Source organism: Microtus ochrogaster, chromosome 4 (genome assembly GCF_000317375.1).
Source record: "Microtus ochrogaster isolate Prairie Vole_2 chromosome 4, MicOch1.0, whole genome shotgun sequence".
Lineage (NCBI taxonomy): Eukaryota > Metazoa > Chordata > Mammalia > Rodentia > Cricetidae > Microtus > Microtus ochrogaster.
Window position 1 is genome coordinate 49121067 of NC_022011.1, and position 26596 is coordinate 49147662.

Sequence of the window (26596 nt, forward strand, 5' to 3'; positions counted from 1 at the left end):
ACTGTGACTTGAAAGAAACCCTTCCTTGCTTAATCTGCCTTTGACAGGGAATTTGCCATAGCAACGAGAAGCATAATGTATAGACTTGTTGTGGCCTTGGATTTCATTTTTACACAGATTGTGAGCCCTGACTACACTCCCATTTTTATCTTAGTCAGTGAACGTTTATATCTAAGGGGCTTTCTCTCTGCCCATCGCTCTCTCTGCTTACTTGAGGTAATGTCCCACATGTAGTCTCAGCTGGCCTGCTGCCCCGTCTCTGTCATGCTAGGATAACATGTAGGGCTGCCAGGCCTGACTTCGCACCATCTTAACAGGGAGAAATGCATTCTGGAGACCAGCTTACCACGGTGATTTCTCTCACCACTACGAATTGTTGCTTTTCTGTCCTTTCCTGTGCTGCCTCAGCTGGAGAACACTGCAGCACAGCTGGGGCGTGGGCCTGCCCACAGTCCGAGTTTTTCTCTTCCCGTGTTTCCACTCGATGTGAGTTCAAGGCCGCCACTCCTGCTCATTGTTTCTCTCGTCCTCATCTTTCTGGTCACTCTTCCTGTCGCACCCCCGCTGCTGTCTCCAGGAATGCTTCCTTCACCCTCTGCTCCCTCCCGGAAGAGGCTTCTCCTGTTCTCCTGTGTCCACGCTGTAAGTCCATCTCCCTGACTCCTCGGATCAGTAGTGTCAGCTGCCGCTCATCACAGCCGAACATCTTCAGCCTGTATTCCTCCAACTCTGCCCCCTTCCCCTGCCCCCCCGCTTGGTCTGAGTCCCACTTTGTCTGTTTGCTCCTTACCTCCCAGGAGTGAGGGCTGACTGCTCTTATTTTATAAACCATATCTCTTTGGGGTGGTTGAGAGTGCTGGCTGCTCTTCCAAAGGAACCAGGTTGGGTTCCCAGAACCCATGCCGGTGGCTCGCAGCCACCTGTAACACAAGTTCTGAGAACACTGACTTCCTCTTCTGGCCTCCAAGGGTAGATGTGCATATACAGACACATGCGCACACACCACCACCACCACCACCACCACCACCACCACCACCACCACCACCACCACCCCATAATTAAAAATAAATCTCCGAAAACATGGCTTCTAAACCCCCAATGGAGCAATGCTACCAAAGCTCTCTGTATCCATGGGTTCTCTGAATTTCCATCTTCAGCATTTACACTTAGTTTATGCTTGCTTTTTTCCCACCTCTTCTGAACCCCCCACATCCTCACCTGTGGTCTTCTTTTCTGGCATATATATGGTTAAAGTACTGGCTGAGAATTCTGACATCTGAGGCATTCACGTGTTTCTTCTCCTTCTGTTTTTCTTCTCCACGCCCCCCCCCCCTGCCTCATGGCAGAGTTTCTACGTGTAGTGTAACAGTCCCAGCTGTCCTGGAACTCGTTTTGTAGACCAGGCTGGCCTTGAACTCACTGAGATCTGCCTGCTTCTGCCCCAAGTGCTGGGATTAAATGCGTGTGCCCTACCGCCCAGTTGTTTCTATTTCTTCTTGGCAACAGGCTCCACGTTCCTGCTAGGGCATATCTAGTAGATTCTGATTCTATGCCAGCTATCATGAGTACTCTACTGTGCAGTCTGAAAATGCCACGTGCACTGTGTTAGTATGAACTGCTCTTCCTTAGAAGAGGCCTGGCAGGGTACTTTAGACAGGCCCAGCAATATTTAACTACTCGGTCCTGAGGGGCTGCAGTCCTGCAGGGCTGGCTTCCAGGCTTTCATAGGGTGCCTCTGTCTGGTCCCTTTAGTTGTTTAGTTTAGTGATGAGCTGGGGTGGAAGCTAAGCACTAAGCAAGCATTCACCGCTCTGCTCTTGACTATGGCTGTGATGTGACCGGCTGCTTCAAGTTCCTGCCTTGACTTTTCCGCTGTGATGGACATGTGAACTAAAATCTCCCCTAGTTCTCAGTCAAGGTCTTTTATCGGAGCAACAGAAATAATAACACATATGAGACAGTAATAACACAACAGAAATAATCACAACATATGCCCAACCATGATGCTAACCTGGATCCCTGGGACCAAGTCGTCTGTCTGATAAGACAGCTGCCACCTTGTCGGGAAAAGTCATTATGGTCCATCTTTTAGAAGAAGTACATTATAGCAATGTGCAGGTCAATGTACATTATAGTAATGAATCACAGATTAGCAGGAGGCTCTAGGCCCCTGTGTTCCTAGCTAGCTGCTGGTGCCTACTCAACTGGGTGCTCTCGCATTTAACTTAGGGTTGAATGGTCGCATACAGTCAAGAAAGAGCAGAGAGACCATGAGCTGCGGGAGGATGGGGGATTTGGGGTGGGGGCTATGCTAGACAAGTGACAAAGATGGTATTTCTTCTATGGAAAACTCACCCAATAAAGAACTCAAGGGACAGAGAAACACCATTAGGAATATAAAAAAAAAGCAACAACAAACAAAACACCTCTGCCATGTGCCAAAACGACACATCAATGTTTACTCTAGTCTCAGTGCCGCACTGTGCAAGGCTGTAGAATAAATTGCTTCACTTTTGATTCTCTGAGTCTACATTATTCCTGTTTGTCTCTCATAGTTCATAGTAGAGGAAAGCCAACAAGAGAGAGCCAGGCGCCTGCAGGTCTTCTCCATAGAGCCCTTCTCCAGCTTCCTCATCTACAGCTCACCTCCATATGAGTTTCTTTTCTATTTCTATGATAGCATGCCATGATCAAGGCAGCTTATAAGAAAAAAAAAGAGAGAACATGTTTAATTGAGCTTATGGTTCCAGGGGGTTAGAATCCATGATGGTGAAGCAAAGGCGTGGCAGCAGGGACAGCTGTGAGCTCACATCTCAAACCCTAAGCAGGAAGCAGAGAGAGACATTGGAAATGGCACAGGCTTTTTGAGGCTCCCACCCCTACCCCCAAGGACACACCTCCTCCAACAAGGCTGCCTCCTAATCCTTCCCAAACAGTTCCACCAAATGCGGACCAAGCATTCAAAACTGTGAGCCTACAGGACCATTCTCATTTACATGACCACGCCCACATCAGCCCCCAGTTGCATTTCTGCTGTGCCTTAAAAGGGTGTGGCCATAGTGGCCTTACAGCCCAGTTTCCTGAACTATACTGTGAGTCATGAGGGTCTTAGAACCGAGTGTGGGTGGTGACAACCTTGTCAGTAGTGGAAGGTTTCTCAGTGAATTCAAGATCACTCTCATCCAGAGTCCATGTGTTTCTGGCAGCGCTGGCCTGTGCTGAACCATGGGAATGGCACTGGGCATGTCATCGGATCATGTGTCATCAAGCCGCCTGAACTACATTGCTCAGATGTGAGGCTCTCGCCTGCTGTGAACTGCAGGGTCTACACTGTGCCTACAGTTTCCGACTTATAGAGAAACACAGAGACTTAACTACAGGGGGAGAAAGTCAAATAATTCCCTCCCGTCGTTCTTCAGCATGTAAATATCATGTCAGTATGTCTTTGGATTGAGACTATCAGATTTGGGGCTGGAGAGATGGCTCAGCCGTTAAATGCTAAGCTCACAACCCAAAATATAAGAGAAGTTTTGATTTTTTAAAAATTGTTTGAGTTTCTGACTTGAGATTTATTTTTAAAAATGCTCAGTGAATTTTGGGTTGGGATTAGGACAGAATTTCCAACAGTTCTGAAAGTGTTTTAAATATTTCCCTACCATCTTGTACTATGTTTATATGCAAAGTGGCATTGACGGCTGTAAGATCAAAATATCAATCGACTCTGAAAAAGATTGAAGAGTTTCTAGGTCTTATGGTATCAAATATTCAAGCGAGATTAGATCTTTATGTAAACACAAGCACATCCATGCAACACAACCACACAGCACGGCCATGCAGCACAGCCATGCATGCAGCACAATCACATAACACAGCCATGCAGCACAACCACACAGCACGGCCACACATTGACAGGAAAATTTTGTTTTTGTCTTTAATGAATGATAAAATTAATATGTTTACCAAAGTTTATTTTTAAAATAGTTTCTTTAATATAGTTAATCTAATTTCTTTTACAAATTACTATCTATAAATGCTTGGTATATATATCTGTTTTATGTGTCTATATGCTTGTAGTTATATAAAATTTCTTAGGAAAGAAAGGGTCAAAACCACAAAAAGCTTAAGAAGTCATGCCATGAAATATTTGTGTTGATGATGTTAGGGAGAAATCTTTATGATCCATTTTCAGTGTGAGGTGGAATTCATTAAGGAATCACAGATAAGCAGGAGGCACAGGTTCCTATCTTCTCCTAGTTGGGAGCTAGCTCCTGCCTGCCTCAATGTATTTTAGTTTATCTCGGGGTTAAAAAGGTACAGTATCTGCTCTGTGACCAGACTCTCAGAACCCATGTACCAGGAAATGGAGGGGTAGTGTCAACCTGGAGCCCCAGGAGGATGGGGAGGTAGGGGTGGAGTATCAACCTATGGGAAAAACAGGCAGGAACTTCTCATGATCAGTACTAAATTGGTGTGTTGTCCATTTTGCTTTTTTTCTGACATCTGACGTCACAAAGCAGAAGAGTAACCTTCTCTGCATTTGCCTCTCTGAGTCCTCAGTATGCTCTCCTATGAAGCAAAATCGCTGTCCATCACATTGCAAAGACAGACACAGGCAGCCTTCCAAGTGGGTGTTCACAATCCCCACTCTGCAAAGTGATAGGTGAGAGGTGGGACTCAGATCTGCAATACTAGGGGTGAAGTCTACAGAAAGAGGCAAAAACCTTGGAGGATTCCAGACATAGCAAAAAGACCAGGGCACCAGAGAACAGTGGATGGAGACCATGGAAAGATAGGTCTAGGGAGTTTGACTGCACGGGTGTGTGACAGCTGATTTTGGACCACAGAGACATCACAGGTGGGTGAGTGACACCCACCCTTGGCCACCCAGATATTGATATAAAGGCACATGATGTCCATGTCTCCATTGAGATGCTCTATATTTCACTGTCCTTTCCAATTATCTTCCCAATGGCCTCTGTGTCCCGCCCCAGGCCTATCCCCTGTGCCAAGCCCACCTCATAGCCATGCTCCCCACCAAAAGATCCCTTTGTCCTCAAAACCCTTCCCTGATGTCCCTTTTGTTGTGAAATGGAACCTCCCAAGATGGGAGCCAAATGAACCTTTCCTCTTCGTGCGTTGATTTTCTCAGGTATTTTGTCAGAATCACGGAAAGCTGATGGATAAACTAAATGTACAGGAGTGGCCCAAGCCACCGCCACGTTTTTACCTGTGCCCAGCATCCTGTGTGGCCTCCTGGGACTCACCAACACTATCTCTGGGTGGGAGCTGCTGCCATCGAACTGCAGGGCCTTTCTGCCCCTACGTCCCAGGCCCATCGCCTTTCCCAGCTGGGCATATACTCCTTCGTTAATCTGTAAACTCGTCCCCCCAAGTCATTCTTTTTCCTGGGTACCGGAAGACCCTGTGTTGTCAATCAGAGTGGGAAAAGCCACCATCTAGCTCTGGTCTTCTTCAGCATGGAAACATCCGCTAGAGTCTCAGGCAAGGAGGGATGTAAGGCCCTCCTGGCAAGGGAGAAAGAAGAAACCCCAGCAAACAGGTCTGCAGCAGTTAAGAAGGCTTCCGCGCTGCCATTTCCTTCTTGGGCGTTGTTCTGCACTCAAGTTCCATCCTGGATGAAGGTGGCTGTGTTCGTCAGCCTTGTTGTTGTGACAGAATGCCCGAGAAGATCAATCTTCAGCTTCCATGGCTTCATGGTCACTTCCCCTGGGTGATGTGGAGCCTATGAGGTCATTGTGTGTCTCAGAGGTGGAAACATGAGGGAGGGAAGCCTATTACCATGGCAACAGAAAAGCAGAGACAGGAAGAGGCTGGGATCCCAATACCCCTTTCAGGGGTACTTCCCCAATAACCTAACTTCTTCCCAATATGTTCCACTTCCTGGGGTTCCACCACCTCCTAGTAATGCCACAGGCTGGTGTCCAGGCCTTAATACACAGCCTGTGCAGGCTGTTTAAGATCCAGAACACACTACTTTACTCTCACCAGTGTAATGACGTAGGTTGCCACACCAGAGAGACTGCCCATGAGAAAGGTCAGCAATGGCTGCCCATCAACAGCACCCAAGGACCCGAATCCTGCCGCCACCAAGGGTGCTAGGAAGTAGGGCCTTCTGTGGTCATCTGGTCAACCCTATGAAAAAGACCTGGGTCCTCACGGGCACCTGATTGCAAGGCCAGGCGAGACCCTGCACCTCAAGGCCTGCTAAAGCTTTTTCCAGAGGCTGTGGGGTGAAACTATGAGCTGTCTCAAACCTCTATGTCCTTGTGTTCTGGGTTACCCCACAGTGAATCCCACGGACACAGAGGGGGTGGGCTGTCTGACTGGGGAAGAGTCTTCTTAATGGCTTCAACCCTGAAAAGGCTCTCTGGGTAGAGGCTTCTAGTTTGAAACGAATTTGAGGACGTCCCAGAGGGCAATGGATTCTTGCACAGCTGAACATGTTGGCTCACAACATATGCCTGGAGACTAGATGTCTCCCAAACGGACGTGATTTCCACCCGTCAATATGGAAAGGAGGGATGTGGCATGCCTGTGGGAGGACACAAGTGTGGTTCCTGTGAAGGGTTTACTCTTGGGATGCTGCTGGGGAGGGGCGTCTTCCTGCCTGGGGCCTAGAACACACCCGGTGCCTGACAGGAGTCCCGTTAGTGCGGTGCAGGCAGTGGCAGATGCTCATGGCTCATGTTTGGGAAGACAGGGAGCAGACGGAAGTCTGGGCCTTGCATCCCAACATGCTGATTTCCACAGGTTGAGGGAGGGACGGGGCAAAGAGCTGAGCTGGCACTTTCCAAGATCAAGACTCACTACAGCCAAGCTGGGGAATCTAGCCTGGGTTCCTGCTGGGGGTGGGGGTATCCTCACCTACCACACTGCGGTAGGGCAGGGAGCTTCCAACACCCAACACAGTGTCTAGCTGTTCAATCATTCAGAGAGAGTCAGCTGGCCATTCCAGTCCAAGAGTCTCACGGAGAAGCTTTGTTCAGGCAACAAAGGCGGGGAGGACCGCAGAGGGCCTACCTAGGCAGGGCTCTAACCTCTAGCTGATTCTTTGAGCAAGGTGAGGAGGAAGAGATGGAAGGGGCGTTCTGCTAGAGTTGCCAGCTCGGCCCCAATTCTCTAACCCCAAACCCCACACTCTCATAAAAGCACCCAAAAGTCCAGTTCTGCACTCCTGACTGCAGAGCCACTCCCCCTAACCCCCACAAAAGCTGCTAGCTGCTCAAGACCCCACTGACCGTAATTTTGGGCATCAACAGCTTGTGGAGGATGCATCATCACCCCGTGCCTGCAGGGTATTTAAGACCCCTCCTTCATATCGGTCATGTGGTTTATCTCCTGTCCCCTTCCTCCACCTCATCTCTGGGTGGGGGCTGAAGAGTCACGGGGGAATGCTTTGCCCAGATAAAGCCGGTTCTTTACTTTTTAATTTGCCTTGATCTGGTTTACTGCATGTGTAGAGAAACCTATTGTTTGGGTACAGCAACCTATCAGAGGATCCTTGCAAGGAAACTTGGCCCAGGAGTCAGGAGTAGAGACAACTGTGGCCTCAGTGGGACCCTATGCCCTTCCTGAGCCTTAGTGGAATTGGCTTAGAAAATGAGTTCATGGACCATGTCTCTATGTGCACCACAGCCAAGGGTCACTTGGAGAAGCCAGGAATGTCACTGTTCCTGTGGTTCCCCAACCCACACCTAAGTTCCTTAGATGGTTCTAGAACTTAACCCAGGAGGAGAGAGCCCTCAGGCTGGAGACCCCTAACCTAGGTGGTGGGACTATAATGCTAAACCAACTGTTAGAAGCCACTCTGTCTCTAGAGATGTGGGGCCAAGCACAGGTTTATGGGCACCCTAGAACAGATTTGGAGCAGCCCAGTCGGCCCCTGGCCTTCCCATTCTCAGCCAGAAAGCTGGCCCACTCTGGTCTGAAGGAGGCTCTGCCTTCAAAGTGTCTAACCTGCAGGTGCAGTTCCCAAGGAGGTGAGCCGGGCTGTTTTCTTGCTGTGTGCTGCTTCATATGGGTCCAAAGTCAAGGGACACTGCAAGGCTTCATCATCAGCTCCTACCGACCCTGCTGGAGGCCATTTCTGTGAATCTTGTCTCTTAGCAGCCAGCTTTCCACCCATGCATTCCTGATGCCCCACCAGTGGCACCTCCCGCCGTGGCTCTGTGGACCTCCTCTTCTCCTGTGGGGCTCTTACATCTACCAGCCTTTGACAGTGTCAAATCATTGGTGTCCCTTTCCCAAGTCACTCACTGCAACCCATAGGATGTATTGGTGTCATCTGCTCCCACTCCAAGCCTGAATTCCAGCTGCTCAGCCACAGTGGCCAAATTCTGATGGGTGTGTCCTCCAGAGCTTTTCTCAGTTGGCTGTTTCATCCAGCCCTGCAAATCCTCAACTCTGGAGGCCTTGGAGGCTTTGCTCTCCACAGTTCAGGGCTGTTTTCCTCCGGATATTACCTCATCATTCACTTCCAAGCCTTGGAGCTATCTAGTTATTAGTGAGACTCAAAGGCCTGCCTGTGTGTCCGACAGCAGCTTTATGCTGGGAAAGAAGGGAGGCCTACCCTCCAGGACCAAGTCCTTCACAGTTCAGGGGGCATCAGGACAGTACTCGCAAATGGCCCAGTCTGTGAGCATCTATAGAGCAGAGTGGTATGCTGCCTGCCGTCGTGGGGCTGCGAACCACACTGAGATCCTCTGGCCTGGGGCTCGGTGGTAACAGGCATCCCTTGAGGTGGCTCAAAGTAGCAAAACCTGCTTCCAGGAGTGATGGTACATGTTCCTGAGAGTCCGGAGGCTGTGACAGCAGAACCTGCAGGGATGTTGCCATGACTGCTGGTATACAAAAGAGCCGCTCCTTCAGAAGCAGGAGGTACAGGCCCCATTTGCTGAATGAAGGCCATTGGCTGAGATGAACCACCTGCGCCTCCTCCAGCCACAAACAGAAAGGAGTGTGACCTGATTATCTAGTTGCAAAGGTGTCACCTGATGGATTTGGTGACACATCCCCTCTGGGTGTCAAAAGCCCAGGGTGAAAAGTAAGGCCTCTGAGGTCAGCACCGGCTACATCCTAATACCCATTCATGGATACAAAGCAGCCCACAGCTGAGCCCACAGCAACATGAGGTCACAGCCGGCAGCCATTCTCCACCCCTCCTAGATCACCACCCCCCAGTTCATAGTTCTTAATGTCTGGGACTGTAAGCCAACAGAAGCATCAGGTGGCAGAGGGCCTGGCCATGCAAAGGAAACAGCCAGTCAAGTCTCAGGTGTAAACAGTAAACTCCTTTATTGAGACACTGTTACAAGGATTCCTTTAGTACACGGTTTTAAAATATTTTTGAACACTTTTCCTATGGAGAAGTGAAATTTTGAGGCTTCCAGTTGGACCTCTGGGAAATATACAATGTACCCTTTGGCCTGAAATTTTAAAGGACCCAAGGTCCTATAGTTTTTTATCACAGCGTTCTGTTTGTGCTTTTGTGTGTATTTTCGCCACCATTTGCCCAATTATATATATATGGAGAAAGAGGAAGAGAGAGCACACACCAGAGAAAATGGAGACATAAAAATGATGCCAGGAGCGTTTCTGCAAATATAAGAAGTAATTTTATTGTAAAATATTGAAGGTGAAGTGGACTGAGGAGAACAGGACACATTTTGGACTTCAATACAAATTGCAACTTGGAGGGGAACTGACAGAAGAATGGGACAGGGTGAAAGGGTAAACCAGATGGGGAGAGAGGCAGACACCGAATCACATGACCTACACAGAATCCACAGGACATCACATGGCTGTCTTCCAATATGGCTTTTCTCAGGCAGAGGCACGCACAGCAAGCGGTCCCTGGCTCACGATGGTATCCTGGCTTTCAGAAGCAACCTCCAGGCCAGGCTTTTCTTTGGCAAGAGTAAAACTTGTTGTTGAGGAAACCCGGGGATGCCTGTTGGCGGCATTCATCAATCCTGGTCACTCCCAGGTGCTGTGTTGTGGTTTCCTTCACTTTGGGGTGGGGTGGGGACAGGAGCACCGGAGCATGATGGCTGACTCCCTCGGCACCATAGCCTCCTCACGGTGGAAGGAGAGGCACAACAGGCGTGTGACTCACAGTGAGCCATTCTTTTCTCTTGCTGGTCCTGGAGACCTCTGCACCCAGAAGGCAGCCTCTCCATCACACACACCTTGGAGGAGCAGGAAGACGACAGCATGCAGAGGGATCCATCCCGACCCCAGAACTGACACCTGTGCCCAGAACACCCCTCTGGTGGAAACCCAAACAGCAGCCCTGGAGCCACGAAGTCCGTCGTATACCTCTTAGTCCACCTGCCGCTCACAGGGCAGTCTGGCTATCAGCGTGGGCACCCAGTGGCTTCCATCCCATCCTTGGCACGCACACAGAAATTAGCACCACGAACATTCAGCAACTGAACACAATCATGGATACGCAATGTATCGTGCAGGAAGTCTTTGTTTTGCGCGTGTGTTTTCAAATGAAATAAGCGGAGCCCGAAGGGGATTCGGGCTTCAGGAAGGACGCCCCACCATCATGAGCACGGGGTGCCTTCAAGGAAGAAAGGTCTCTGGCACCGATCTGATCGTTAGGTCCTTGGCAAAATTTCAGAATGTAGAAAAATGGCCAGGATAAAGGCAGGTGGGGGAAGGAGGCGCGGCGGGCACCCTAATGCAGCCTCTAGGACACATAGCACCACGAGAGACAAGTGTAAAAAAATCAGCACCAATGTTTATAGTTACTTATCATCTACAGAACACGTGGTTCTCAAGCTTTGGACACTGTCCCATCAGCCTCTGCAGGAAGAAACATGGAAAAAGGAAGCAATCAGGATTAATTTAAGCCTGTGTTTTAATCTGAGTGCATGTAGGAAAGGCAGGATCTCAAATGCCTATTTTTCCCTCCCCATAAAAAATTATCCAGAGCTAATCAAAAAGAAAAAAAAATAATTAAAAGTCTGGAAAGGGCCCAGGCACCTGCAGTGGCGATGCAGCTTCTTGCCGACTGAGCAAATTTCCAATTTATTGCACTTTCTTGCTGGGTGGGGAAGGGGAGAGGAGTGAGGAGATGCCCTTTACAGAGAGCCGGATTGCAAACCCGAGCTGGTACCCCGTCCCAGCTGCCCACACTCCCCATGGGCCTGAGGCTGGGTTTCCATGCAAGATTGAAAGCCAGGCACACTTAACATTTATAACAATACAATACAAATATTTACTTAAAACTCTCACAAAAACATAAGCACCTTTAATCCATCGGAAAGGCACGTGTGGAATGACATTTGGCCTCTGAGTGGATGTGTTGAGGGGTGTTTAAAAAAAAAAAAGAAGGCTTTGGCGACCTTTATAGGAACACCTCAGAGCATCTTTTGAAGGTCAAGGGGCGATACATATCTTCAAGTTGCATCTTTTTAAGTGATTTCCAAATACTGCCCCACCCTAACTCCCTGCCAACAGTCCATGAACGCCTTTGATGAACCTATCAGGAGAGCTAGGGACCAGGGCCTGCAGCGTGGCAAGAGGCTGTGGTGTGGCTAGGTCATGTGATTCGGCTCCGTGGGGGACACGGCTCTTTCCCTTTGTTCTCTCTGGGTGTGGGGTCCAAGGCCACGGAGGGTCCCTCCGAGGCACGGATGAGTCAGGCAGGCAGGGGTGAGAAACGTTCACTGTCCGGGATGGGCCGTGCACAGGACACCCACAGCTGGGGTGCTGAGGTCACGAGGTTGCTCTGAAGACCGGTGGGCTCAGCAGCTCCTAACCCAGGAAGCAAGCTGGCCCCACTTCAAATCCAAATTTCTGTGAGGCTTCACCAAAGTCGTTGAACATGATGTCCACGATGGGGACTTGCTCCACTTTGGGTGTGTCAATCTCCAGCACCGTTTTCTGGTAGCCTTTCTTGGTCTAGGAAGGGGGAAGAAGGTGGAGGCAGTTAAAGCCGGGGGCTTCTTGCAGTGGTTAAGGTGTTTAGGTCACCTACCACCCCTGGCCCAGTTCCTCCTCTGCCCCAAGACCCTACCAACTCCCTGAGCCACCAAGAACAGCAAGTTGGAGGAAACATGGCCAAGCAGAGAGGTGATGGGACTTCCCGTAAGACTTCACACAAGAGCTGCAATCCCAGGCTTCTCCTGGACAGGCGAGGGAACTTTCCTTACTACCTGTTCCAGAGAGAACTGGGTAGACTGAGGCACAGAAGGGCCATGATGGTGCAGGGCCCAAGCAGTCTGTGCCCTCCTGTGATCAGATCAGCACTTTTGAGCGGAGCAGGACAAAGCTCTCTTAGGAAAAGCAGGCTGAGCCTCAGGCAGGTGGAGGGAGTTGCCAGCAGAGTCAACCCTCTCAGCCCAGAATATAAGGAGGCCATGAGTACTTCTGTCCCCACCGCCAAGCAAGCTTAACTTAACTTTGAGTGTCAAGAGCATTTATCACAAAGAACAATCTGGTTCACCCACTCTGTCAACTTCCTTCAATGGTGCCCAATGTCTGCCTTTGAACTACAAATCTTGGGCTACCCACTGGCCACCTGTCCTATGCCAGGGCTTCCACTACCATGGATGTAGGCTGCAACTGTGTCTGGCCTGGGAAGGCTTTCGCTCCACTGCGCAAGCCCTGGAGAAATCACGAGGAGAAAGCAGAAGGGCATCAAGCATCTCCTTTGTGGGTACGACATGCCAGGATGCAGCTCGGCAGAGGGTCCTCTACTGACCCTGGGTCAGTCCTAAATCTTTCATGTTTGGTGCCCAGCTGCAGGGCCTTCCTCTCCATGGGTACCCCAAATCCAAATAGGAGCCCAATTACTCAAGGTGATTGTGGGATGCTGGGCACCCACAGAGATGATTGGATCATGAGGATGGACCCCTGGACCCCTCATGAGTGAGACCGGTTCCCTCATGAAGACCTTCTCTGTCTTTGCCATGTGATAACATTGCAAGAAGGTGACTGTGCACAACCCAGGGGTGATGACCCCAACCTCGGACTTCCTGCTTGCAGAACTGTGGGCAGCTCCCATGGTTTGTAAGCCACTTAGGTGATGGTCATTGGTGGCCATGGCCAAACCAACCCAAGCCACCCTGAGCCACAGCTGCAGAGGAAGCCACTCTTAGGTTTCCGATCTCAGACTTGAGCGCACTAGTAAATTTCTTTGTGTAAAACTGCTAAGCTCTGCAGGTTAAGTCGTTACAATAGCGCGGCTACTTGACATCTCCAGCTGGAATATGGAGGGATTGCTGAGAGTGCAGGGGTGAGTGTGGGAGTGGGCAGAGAGAGTGCAGGGGTGAGTGTGGGAGTGGGCAGAGAGAGTGCAGGGGTGAGTGCAGGAGTGGGCAGAGAGAGTGCAGGGGTGAGTGCGGGAGTAGGCAGAGAGAGTGCAGGGGTGAGTGCGGGAGTGGGCAGCTCCTTCTCTACCCGGCACGAGTGTCTGGTCTTCACTGCTCTCAACGTCCACTCGCCCCAGGTTCCGCTCACCCACAGCTGTCCTGATGAGACCCCTCTGTCTTGTTCTCAAAGCCAAGCTAGGGACACACGGAGGCTCAGGAGCGTTTGAACACTGCAGGCTCTGCCCATCCAGATAGACTTGGAGTGAATTCAGAATCTGCAATTTTTTCTTCAATGGGAATCTTGGATGATGTTTGTCATCTATAGTTTTCTGGCTGTCCCTTGAGAAACATTGAAGGAACTTGCCACCAGGAACCCAGCACTAGAACACGGTCCAGTTTGAGGGCTGTTCTGGCCAGGGATGGGTGGTCATACCCTTGCATTAAAACTTACCATGCGATATATCTGGGGGCTAGAAAGATGCTCAGGTGTTAAAATGTTCACTATGCAAATATGAGGAGAAGTTTGAATCCTCACAAATACATAAAAATGTGGCATCCCACCTGCAATTCCAGTTTTGGAAGACAGAGATGGGATCCCAGAGCGAGTGAGCTAGCAAGACAAGTCATATCAGTGAGCTCTACATTTGATTGAGAGACACTGCCCCAGTAATTAATATTCATGATTCCCAACAGACTCCAATGTTAGGGCTCTACATGTGTACATACATACACACACACATATACATACACACAAACAAGCTTGAGTGCGAGCATGTATATACGCAAGTGCATTTATACGCGAATATGTGCTTATGCATGTAAAACATGCATATACACAAATATGTACATCACACACATAAAAAATATAAGAGAAAAAAAAAGACAGGGGCAGTGGCCCATGCCTTTAATCCCAACCCTCAGGAGGCAGAGACAGGTGGATTTCTGTGAATTCAAGGCCAGCTCAGCATACAGATTGAGTTCTAGGATGGCAAGGGCTACACAAATAAATTCTGTCTCAATAAAAAAAAAGGAAGGGGGAAAAAATCTGGGTATCTTCAGGGGCTGGACTTTCATACGCATTGAAGCTAACTGTGGGGTAGCTGAGACCCTCACCCTCCTGGCCAGTTTAGGGAGCCAGACTGGCTACTCCTCATGTAGGCCCTGTTATCTTGGGCTCTGCTCCCCGACCCAGACTTACACGAGGTCAACAGCCTGGCCTCTCCTGGACCCTGGAAGGTGGTATAGTCTTGGAAAGCCATGTGAGGTCTCCGTTTTTGTATACCAGTGAGTCATGAAGCTACAGGTTTACAGCAGGCCCCACTCCCTTTCTTTATGGCATGAGCATGGAGTGGGTCTCTCTCCCCTACTCCGGGGACCACCGTGTGTGGAGCTGGCAGGCGATTTCACGTGGATTTGTGGGGCCCCGTTGCTCCAATTATCAGAGCGCTTAGAGAGGGACGCAGTTAAAGAAGAGACATAAATAACCATCGCCAGCTAGCAACGGCCCCCCAGGGGCGCACAAAGCTGCACAAACAACGGGATTGATGCAGAGTGACTCCCGGCCCCTCCGCAGGGCCAGCCGCTTGGCAGCCCCCTCAATCAGGCTACCCAGCCACACAGTACCAGTATTGGAATTCCAATTTCAGTGGCTGTGATTACAAAATGAATCAAGTTGGCCTCCCACGGCTGGGAAGGCCTTGGCATCACTGGCCTGCATATGGAGGACAAAAACCTCCTGAAGGAGCCCTGCAATTGAATGAGAGGATCGTGACCTTTCAAATCGTGGCCGGACTTCTCTGGGATTTGGGGACCGAGAGCATGTTGGTCACCCCAGCAAGTCTTGCTTGCTGTTCCCTTTGGACTGCCTTGAGCCCGCTGTCCTGCCGGTCTATCCCTCCCAGTACACAGAGCCAGGTTTTTCTATCAGCGGGTTATTCTGTTCTGAATCATTATTTCCCCACCTTTTCCAAGGCAGGATTTTCTTTCAGAAGTAAAAACAGCAGGGGGCTGCTTTTCCCTCTCTAGCCCAGTGGACTTCTCCATCTTACACTTGCCTTGGCATCTGGGGATGCTGATGATGCCACAGCTCATATGATGCTTGGTGCTGTGGATAGAATAGCCCTCCCCATGGTCAGTGTGGGCTATGGTCAGGAGAGCTTGTGTTTTAGCTACACACTTCCACACTCTCTCTGGGCCAGCCTGCCGTAGGAGGTGTAGAGAGAGCTCCTCGGCAGGGTTGGCTCCCCGCTCAGAAATCCAGTGCTGGACTGGGGAGACATTTTAGTTAGCAAAGTGCTTGCCATGTAAGCATGAAGACCAGAATATGATCCTTAGAACCCACGTTTTAAAAGATGGGTGTGAGGGCTCAAGAGATGGCTCAGTAGTAGAGAACACTTGTTACTCTTGCAGAAGACCTAGGTTCAATCCCAAGCCCCCACATGGTGGCTCACAACCATCCATGGCTCCAGTTCCAGGGGATTCAATGCTCTCTTCTGGCCTCCATAGACACTAGACATTCTTGTGGTACATAGACATACATGTGAGCAAAACACTCACACACATAAATTACAAATTAAATAAATCCTTAAACAAAAAGCTGGGTATGGTGGCACATGCCAGCAGTCTTGGTGCTGGGGATATGTGGCAGGGGAAGGCTACTGATTCCTGTAGTTCACTGGCCAACAAGCTCAACTTACTTGCCAAGCTGAAGCCAGTGAGAGACCTTGTCATTTTACAGGAGTGACAATCACTTGTGCCATCCACTAATACATAAAAGTGCGCATACACAAATACAGACATGTTTCCATGCACACAAAGGTGCCCAGTCTGGGTTCTCACCCTGCCTAGAAAAGAGCTATGTAAGTGGAAGTGGTCTCTAAACTCCAAGCTGGACCTGTAAAAGTCAGCTACACCCTGATATGGGCAGGCTGGGGGCATGTTTGGTCCCCGATACATCCCTAGTATACAGCTCAGGGAATGGCACACAGAAGATACAGCTGCGCACCCAAGGGGGCATACAAGGTGACATCACGGGCACACGTGATACTCACAGCACAGCCATCCACCAGGGCGCGGATGTAGGGGTTGTTATCGTAAGACATCTCCTCATCGTTGGAGCCCAAGAAGCGGATAGCCTTGTCGTAGCTGCCTGTGGCGGCATCCTGCCAGGCCACTGACTGGTAGCAGTTGTAGGTGATGTTCTGGTGGGCGGAGGCACTCAGCAGCCGCAGGAAGGTCATTTGTACCACGCCCACAGGGTTGCCTTCAGCATCCACATAGGAGAGCTAGGGGGTGGGTATAGCAAGGGAATCAGCAGGGTAGAGATAGAGCCATGGCCACAGAGTTGCCCACATCCACAGGGCTTCACCCAAGCCCATCTCCCTGAGGCCACTGCCTGGAAACCTCCAGACTCCTTGCCCCTAAGGCCAGCACATGGAATCTCCTGGGAACTCTGGAATCAGGAATCAAGTGAAAATAAACCCTGTTTCCTTCAGGGACTGACAGTCTGCTTATTACCCTTCACCCAGCACCCTCCAGGTCCAGCGCCTGCACTGCTTCCTCCAGAAGCCTGCCTGGATCAGGTTTTCCTGAGTTTGACCCTCTTTTCCGTCTCTAGCTTTCAGGCCACGTCTGAGAAGCCAACCACCTCCTCCCCACTTGGCCGGGTCTGCCTGGCTTGATTGCAATGAATAAACGTATGTTCCGTTAAAACCTACTCTCTTGTCTATGGGACACAGATGGCTCCACACTCCCATCAGTGAGTCAGGGTGCTGGGAGCAAGAGGCAAGGTCTCACTTCCTCGGATCAAATGTATGGGAATAAGGCCTAGGAGTAGAAACAGCTCCTGGGGTTCTGGTGACCACACCCTTTGCTGCCCTGCTAGTTCTTGAGTGTTCTATCCGACCCTGAGCCTTGACAGGAATTCTTCTCTCTCCTGGGCACACAGCCACGGGCAGGAGATGCTGCGACTGTCACATTCGTTCACAGTTCTGCCACTGCTCCTCACGGCTTCCTGAACGCAGCCCTGAGGCTATGTGTACCAGCTCATGTGCACCCTGTGTTCCTGGCCTGTGTGTCATCGTCCTTGAAACTCATATGCCACAAGCACAGAAGCTCAGCCTGCTGTCCCTGTCACTGTTCTTAGCAAAGGAAGGTGGCATGGGCTCTTGTGGAAAAATGGACGGCCACCTGCTGAGTGTTCAGGATGTTCACAGCCCCACTTTGTAAATCTGCTAGATTCAAGAACTAGAACAGCCAAGAGACCTTGGAGAATGGCTTGGATGGATGATCAGCCTGAGTAGGACCTGAGCTGTGTGGGAATTTGAGTGACCGGGAGTACCCTGGAGGTACAAGGGTGTCCTCTTCTGTAGGGATTCTGAGGCAACAAACAGGCTATCCTGCTCACCACTGGCCATAGAAAGCAAGAAACGCGGGTCTCTGGAGACAGGACCCCTCACTGGAAAGCTCCACTCTCCATAGCAAACTAGGAACAGCGTCAGGTAAAGAGAATGCCACTTGGTAAGTGGCTTCCACAGTGTCAGCAGTATCTCAAGCCACTCTGCTTTGCTAGGTGCAGGCTGGCATGGGCATCCCGAGAGGAGGGTCTCGTTTTCTACATCTCTCTCACAGGGAGTTTTCTGAGGTATCAGCATTAGCAGGGGTGTAAAATTCTTAGTTGTGGGACAAACCACTGGCTCCCCCAGCCTGGGTGTGACTGGAGTCCTCTCTCTGGGCAAGGACTAGAGGGCTCAGCTGGGCAGGTCCTTTTCATTAGGAAAGGGGGCTGGCAGAGGTTCGTGTCTCACTCTGGTAATCCCATTTCCGGTCGGCTGCTGCTCTAACACTGCTCTGTGTTGGCCACTTCAAAGGACACGCGGTAGTAAAGGAACCCCGAGGCAATGTTGGGTCTGGTACAGGGCACGGTGATCAAGGAAACAGTGACAACTTCAGAACCCATGTATTCAGAAGCCAGGCCAGGATCCTGTCCTTCCCACCATGGCACTAGGACACCATGGGGGTTCCCAAGCTTCCGGCAAACTTTATTCCCTTGGAGGCAGCTAGAGAAAACCCACAATCAGACTCTCAGAGGAAAATGCATACCAACCAGTGGTCTGGGCATCTGGTGTTCCTGGGAGGTCACATGACTGACTCGAGAAAAGACACATGCCACAGCAGAGGCAGAGCTGGCACCAGACACAGAAGGACCCAAAACTCCAGTACTATCCCCGTTGGATCCCAGTCCTCAAGTGGCCCTGCCCTGGGGCATTTCCTGCCATCTCAGTATGAGCAGCCATCTTTGGCAGCTCACAAAGAGATTGGCTTCTTCCCTGCCCTCCAGTTACTGTGGTTCTTACTGGGAGCTGGGAATGAGGCATTGGAGCCTGGAGGCAGGCTGGTTTGTTGTGGATGGTCCCTGCACCCCTGTTCCTGGCAGCCACCTCAGGAAAAGGTCAGGGGGGGTACCTAGACATGGGTATTCTACGGCTATTTGCTCCTTCAGCAAGGATCGTGGTGGGCGCCCCCTGGGGGACCTGGACTACACACGGAAGCCATCTTGGAAGGGGAGAAGACAGGCCAAGCTCAGGCAGACAGGACCCAATGGATCTCAGACCTGGGGAGTCTCACCCCCTTTTTGCCTCAAGTCTCCTGCCATTGCAAACTAGGCCTCCTTCCCTACAGATCCTTCTGTGCACCAGTGGTTCTCTCTGAAGGAAGCAGAAGAAGCAAAGGAGAAGAAACAACGAGGAGGAAGCCCAGCTCCCAGCAAGGGAAGAGAAGACTGTGGGGGCTGGAGCCAGAAGAACACAGGCTTGCAGCTTCTGTGCACAGGCCGAGCACCTCAGGACCCCGACAGCCAGCCAGACATGCCTCCAGGCAAAGGGATGACAGAGAGGATGGTCCTGGAAGCCACGGAAAGCTTGGGTATGCACGGCTCTGTGCTCGCTAAAGGCAGAGGCTGGTGCAGCGTTGAGAGGCAGTGGAAGCCCAAAAGGGGTTTGTGTGAGCAAGGACCCATAAGGTGAGGCCCACTAGATGGAAGAAGAGAGTCCGAAGAAGGTGTGTGGGCTCTACTCGGGACTGGAACCTGGAGTCCGGCAGGGTGTCACAGAGCTTCAATGGGGCTTTAGGAAAGGTTCAGAGAGCTAAGGGGAAGATGTCCTATTTTGAGTGGAAATGAATGAATTGAAGCAAGTTCCTGGCCTCTGCGCTGGCCACAGGAGCCTTCTGGTTGATGTTTTAAGATCTTTTCACCTCCAAGGTGATGGGGTTCTGAGGTACACCTCCCATGAGTTAAACACAGACTAATATGTGAGGGGCAAGTGGAGACTTCAAGGCCAACAGCCAGAGCCCATGGGCCCTGCACAGCCAAGGAAGAGGGTGTGAATGGCGGCAGCCTGGACGGACCCTCAGGAACCACCTCATCGGCTGTGCCCACGGACTTATGCATGTCGTCAGCTGGGTTGTGCCATCTGTCAGTGGCATGTAACTGGAGTTCCCACCTCCAGCTGTGGGTGCCCTGAATCTCAGTGGGAAGCTACCCGCTGACTTCCAGGAGGGAAGGAACTCTGGGTGAAAGAGAAGGCAAGAGGAAGAAACATCACACCCATCGGACCTTGCTGTCAGGCGTGTGGAGCAAGTTGGCCTTTAGGGCATTAGCAGGTGTGGCCCCAGCTGCAATCAGTCCCAGGCAGCACCCAGAGCCAGGCTGAGCCGCAAGCAGACAGCGTGATGCGGCCACTTACCAGGGAACCCCGTTTGTACTGACTATACCAGGTGGAAGGCTGCTCTTTGGGCCAGCGGGCCATTTTACTCTGCAAGATAGGAGATGGCGGGTTTAAAGTGACAGCTGCAAAGGACGTGGGGTCACCTTACCAGTTTCCCACGCTTGAATTCACTGAACCAGGAACCTGGGTTTTCTTTGGGCCAAGAAGTGATTCTGGCCTACACATCAGGCAGGGATGGTGGGGAGGGAGAGAAACAGAAAATGAAAGGGTTACTTCTGCCTCCACAGTCAGACCTTCCCAGCTTTCCCAGCCCCTGTGTCCTGCCAAGGTGCCTACACTTCCCTTAAGAGCTGAGGCCTTACCACCGTGACACGGGGTGACAACAGCTCTGGAGCCCTACAGTGGCCTAGTACATGTCAACACAGTTATGCCAGGGCTGCAGACCGCACCCTAGCAGCTGGTGTGCACCAGGGCATCAAGTGACATGAAAGGCACCCGTGGGGCAGCAGACAGAAAATGCAGGAGTCTCATGTCGGTGACAGGGAAAGTTGCAGCCAGCATGCAATGTGTGGACATCGCATCCCACTCTCAATCTTGAGACACAGCGGATGGGGGTCTTCAGCTGCACCTGCTACTGCAGCAACATGGGCAGCCCCACTGTGTGGGAGCTGCAGAGGGGGATGTGTGTATGCATGTATGCATGTATGTATGTATGTGCAGTATATATATGCATACATGTTTGCATGATGTGTGTGTGTGTGCATAAGGTACATGAGTGTGGCATAAGTTGAGTACATAGCCATGTGGAAAGCTCCCTCCATGTTGGCCAGCTGCAGGCCATGGGAAAACCAGGCTGAGACTGAGCTGGAAGCTCTCTCCCTTCTGGTTGACTTCCTTAGCACTAGGAGGTACTAAGTAGGCTGCTGGGGGGATGGAGAATTGTCCCCAACAGTCCTGGTTAGTTATGTGTCCTGCAGGCTATTCTACCAACAAGCCAGACAAGATGTGTGCATTGCTGCCACAGTGATTCAACTTTTATGATGTAACCAGCTGATTTTCAATAGGCTAAAGGCTCACTTCCCGGAAGGGAATTCACATCCGGAACTGGAGGGCAGGGGGAAAGCCCATGGCTGTGGAGATGACAGGCTCTAGCGGGGAGGCCACTACACTGCTTTGTTAATGTTGTGACGCCCTATCAAGTTGCCTTCTAACAGTACCGCTGCTGTCTCAGCTGGTCATGGGAGGAAGCTTATTCTTTTGCAGCAGAAGGTGACTTGCAGAGGCGCGTAACTAGTCACGGAGACTATGGGGCTGCTTTCACGACACAGTGGCCGCAGATGGAGGAAAATAACCACACATATTTATCACACTCTCTAGGGCTCAGGAAACATCACAGAAGAAGGTGTGGAAACACTCTTAGAGCCAGAAGAAGGGGTGAAACATTGGTTGTGTAGCTATATCCTCCAGATGGAAACACCTTTTCCTATAGCTAAGCTTACTAAGGCTCAGAAAGTAAACACAACTCACAAGTCTCAGAAACCTGCTCCAGCTTATAGGACAAAGGCCCCTTCAAAGGCTATAAAAACCATGGGAAGAAGAGGTTATCTGACCAGCCACACTGTCTGCCAGTCACAGAACTCCAATGATACAGCTTTGGTAAGCTGTAGGCCTGGGGCAGAGGTCTTTCTGCCTTTGAGTCACCTAAGCCCCTGAAAGTGACCCCAAGAAACTCATAGCTTTGCTCAGCTAGACCTGGGTAAAATAATTTTTTTGTTCTTTGCTCTTTTGCTGGTGCCCTATCTTAGGTGAAAAGATGTTCGTCATTGTCTCCCCAGAAAAAGTCATACAAGAGGTGTGTGTGTGTGTGTGTGTGTGTGTGTGTGTGTGTGTGAAGGTCTTCACTGGGGATTTGTGGTCTTGGGGGTCCTTGGAGCTGTTATGTAATATTCCATGACAAGGGAACAAAGGCTGCCCCAAAGCCCCTTGTACTTTTAGGGCTATCCTTCATCATGGGCTTACTTCGGGCCTCCCTAGGGGAATCTCACTTAGGGTCTAGTGGGTGGTTGAGCCTCTGTAGGTGAGGGTGGGAGGTGTTGTCTCTGTACTGACTCACTGTAGGAGTGGGAAAAGAGAGTCCTCCAGATAGCCTGGCCCAGACTGGGCTGAGCTGGTCCTTTCGAGACCATGTTTGGGACCCGGGTCCGTATGTTAATTAGGGAGAAGAAGAGATATGAGACACTATTGATTGCCCCCCTTGAGTTGGGTGGGTGCTAGGACAGAACAGACTGCTGGAAAAATGAGGTGTCCTGTCTGCCAGAGCCCTCAGAATCTTCCACTTTTCCCTGTTGTTTTCAGATCTATCAGTCAAGGCCACACTTAAATTGTATGGGAGCAGTTCCTCCCAAGTTAGAGACAGAGAGCACAGGCTTAACTCAGACTTCTGCTCAAAGCTGCTCCAGGCCCTGGAGCCTCATGTCCCAGCGCTGCTAGGAGAGGGTCTTTTCATCCTGGACAGGGCAGCCCTGGCCCAGCCTGTAGTTCATACATTGGAAGAAGCAAAGAACCAAAGTGCAAGTGCAGGGTCTGTAAAGACTCCATGTGACCCAGCCCCAGAGACAGCTTGGCTACTGGCGGCTGGCTGGAGAGGGCCAAGCGCCAAGGCAGGTGAGAAAGGTCTCTTAGTTTAATTCCATCCCCAGCTCTGGCCAGATGGAGGAATCCAAGACCCATAGAGTAGGCGCTCAGGTCTCAGACCTCTGCTAAGTCCTGGCTTGTCTCTGGGAACCAAGGAATTCAGGATGCAGGAGGGATGGATGGATGACAAGCCTATGAATCTCTCACCCCTGCTCTGCTCCTGCTGCCACCAGCTGAGTGTGACCCAAGGGCATGCTGGTGCTTGCCACTTTTATGGTGTGATTTAGGGAGGGGAAGGAAGCCCCAGGGAGCCCTTACGCTCCCTCCAGCGGGAACTCACTCCCCAGGTGACAGGGTCACAGGAGGCTGTGGTGTGGAATACATGCATACCTGCTGTGGCATCCAGAAAATGGCATGGGAAAACTATGAGCCATCCCAAGCCAGGTGGAGAGACCCTGAAGTTGGGGTCGTGGTCACATCCTCAGATATGGAAAAGGCTCATCCTGCCTGTTCTAGGCCAGAGTCGCCTTTGCCACAGATTCCCCCCACATAATTTGCATACCCATCACTTGCACACAAATTCCTACCTACAGGACTGAGCTCCTGAAAGACCACAGGGGTGACCAACTGATCTCCCACAAAATTATCTGCCCACAGATTCTTCACACATGCCCCGTCTGGAACCTGAGAGGACAGGGACAAATTCAACAGAAATAAGCTGGCACTCTCAGTTTAGGCACAGCATCCTCTAGATGTCTTGGGCTCGTCATCACACTTGTCCCCAAAGTTTTAGGTTGGTCTGGGTTGTAGCGCTTCTGAGAGCCCCAGGGAGGTTGGAGGGGCACCCTCAGGGCAGCCTTTCTCCCACTTGCTGGGACCTAGGCTGCACCTGCCGCCATGTACCTGAAATATCTCATCTCAGGACCCCTTAAGAGTGACTTCCAGAAGAATGCTCTTGGTTTCAAAACTGATTGGCCTCTGACTTTTAGCCCTAAAGCTGCACACACACATGAAATACTGAAGCCCTGGCCAGACTGGAAGCAAGCGGTTGACATGAGTACTCACCCCCTCAGACTTCTTGTCAGGGAAGACACACGTAGACCCTCCGGCTGTGAAATTGCAGTAGACTTTGAAGGAGTCCCTAGAGCACCCCTGGTTGGGATCGACCCAGTATTCACCTGGTTTCAGAGACAGGGAGGCAGATTCATGAGAATGGCTCTCCAGACAGCGGCAGAAACCACCGCAACATTTCAGTCTGGCTGTTAAATGCCCAGCCAGGGCCATAAAGTCACCCATACAGCCTTCCTTCCTCATCTCAGAGCGCTTCCCTTCTCCTGTGGGGAGCATAAAGAGTAGCAGACAGCCCTGCTCACAAGAACAGAGCCGGGGCATGCAGCACACCATGTACGTGTCTGCTGACCTTGATGGGTGGGCGACAGAAGGGCAAAGAATGTCCTGAAACAAACCTGGAAATCCACAAGTGTGGAGTCAGAATGTACTGGAATCAGACACCCCTCGCATCTTGCTGGAGCTATGTCCCTACTTACTGGGGGAAGACAAGCTGGATTTGGTTTGCTGCTCAATAGGCCCTTGGTTTGAAAAGGGTGAGGATGAAGCCCCATGGTTCTGTTGGTGTTTAAAACCCGCCTTCCCAAGCATCGCACATCCTGACATCAAGCCGCCTTCAGGGTCAGCGAAGTGCCAGGCCAAAGGCATTTTATACATTGTCCATTTACCACCACAGGGCATGTTTCTGTGCCCATTTTACAGATCAGGAGCAATGAGGCTCAGAGTAAAGCAGCCTTGAAGCCTTGGTGCTCAGCCCGTCCGGCCTCCCCTGACTGTGTCACCTCCCTCTCTGATGAGGGTCTAGCCTATGCCTCCTCCCACGGATGGGAGTGAGTGAGGAGTGGCTCTGACTGGCCTAGACTCCCACTGTGGCCCTCCCTCACCATCTGGGAAATCAGGATGGCAGAGCTGTAGGTCCTTGCAGGTACGGGCGGGGTTCTGCTGTGTGCCCAGTGGCCGCTTCATCTGCTCAATCTCCTGCTTCAGGGAGTTCAGGGAGCCGAAGATCTCCTCCATGCCATCTGCGTAGTCCACATAGCTCTCCCCAGCCCCGTCATCAAGGAGCTGGCTAGCATCGATGTTCCGCCGAGTCCGGGATGCCTGCATTGGCAGGGGCTGGATGACCTCCCCTGGAGGGCCCTGGGGTGCAGAAGAAAGCAGTCATGGATGGGAGTGGACAAGGATGGCTCTGTCCCAAGGGCAGAGTTAAGATGATCCTGAACCAGAAATCTGGGTCCCTCGGGCTCTGTGTGCAGGGTTGGAAGGACAGCTGCCAGGTCACACTGCTTGCTCACTCCTTCCTGTATCCTGAATAATCCATGCCCATCCACTTGCCCAGGCTAAGTGCCTTTCTCCCCTGAGCCCAAGGCCCTGCTCTTCTCCAGAATTTAGTGGCTCAAGGCCTTAGCTTTGCATGTTGTTCTGTCATACAACAACATACATGTGTAATGCTCATATAGAAAGATGCCTGAATGTTTATACATTCTTGTTCATACACATACACATGCATAATATGCATTTAGAAACACATACATTCATGTTCACATATATACATAATATACACATCTATACATATACATGTTCGTACATGTATATTCATATATATATACACATACATACACGATACATACATAAAGAAACACATGCATATTCACACACACTTACATATAGAAACCCTAACTCTGACAAACGCAAATGTACAATATACATAAATACATATACACATATGCATGCTCACAATACACATAAGCACATATATATAATATATGTGTAGAAATATACAATACACATTTCATGTTCATACACACATGCACAAAATACATATGTACAGCTACACATATTGTGTTCACAAACATACCTTGTGTATGTACACACATATTCACACATATACAAATAGACTCACACATTCACATTTACAAATTCATGTTCGCACACATATATGTACATATATAACACACAGACAAAAATACACACACTTGCATGGACATGCATGCTCCTGTATGCACATGCATATAAACATCCATAATACATATAAACACATGTACACATATACAAAGAGAAGTATATATACATAAATACATATTTACACACCTAAACATATTATGCGTGCGTGTTCACACACATGCATATAGCATAGAGAAACATGCATGCACTTATACTTACATGCATATTTACACATATATGTATAGGGTACACACAAATGCACAAGCCCATACTTACAACATGTATACAGACATAAGTTATTACTTATAAATATGAATATATACACATAACTAAGTACACATAAGCATGTACAGTCATATGACACACTTACATAGTCACAACCATACATGCACATTCCCTCTCTCTCCTACCCAGGGCAAGTCAGCCCATGAGCTCCATGGACAGGCCTGTGACACTGACAGCCCCCTCTGCATCCCCAGGGACCAGCCTCTGGGGATGCCATCTGAGTTTCACTGCATTTCAGACAGCAAGCCCCACAACAGACGCTCCCTCAGTCTCCCTCCACACTTCACAGACTACTCACGGGTGGGCCAGGGAGTCCTGGGTGGCCAGCCTCGCCCTTCGGGCCGGTGGGACCCTGTGGAGAAAGTGACAAACCAGTACTTGGTCACAGGGCCTTCTATGATCTGACAGACCCACCAGCTTCAGAGAAGTCAGGACAAAGTGAAGGCAAGACTTCTCTTCCTGAGGCTGGCACCCTCCACAGCAGGGAGCAAAGAGCCCAGATGTGTTGGCCTGAGCTGAGCTGGGCTCATTCGGAAAGACAGGAGACAGGTATAAAAAAAGAAAAGAAAATGCCAACAAACAGGTTTATGGAAG

General features: G+C 50.5%; 1 protein-coding gene across 2 annotated transcripts in view; it reads right to left on the minus strand.

The window, feature by feature from the left end:
• Window positions 1-9611: 9611 nt before the first annotated feature.
• Col5a1 (collagen type V alpha 1 chain) overlaps window positions 9612-26596 on the minus strand; it is a 153901-nt gene continuing 136916 nt past the window's right edge. The window contains exons 61-66 of one of the 2 annotated variants that reach the window (XM_013345993.2): window positions 26301-26354; window positions 24658-24913; window positions 23771-23883; window positions 20090-20158; window positions 16397-16630; window positions 9612-11934 (exon numbers count right to left, since the gene is read on the minus strand). In XM_013345993.2, the coding sequence (XP_013201447.1) occupies window positions 11788-11934; window positions 16397-16630; window positions 20090-20158; window positions 23771-23883; window positions 24658-24913; window positions 26301-26354 (873 nt within the window). In that variant the 3' untranslated portion in view covers window positions 9612-11787. Of the gene's footprint in view, window positions 11935-16396; window positions 16631-20089; window positions 20159-20219; window positions 20289-23770; window positions 23884-24657; window positions 24914-26300; window positions 26355-26596 lie in introns of both variants that reach the window. The other variant, XM_005346207.3, reaches the window with a different exon arrangement.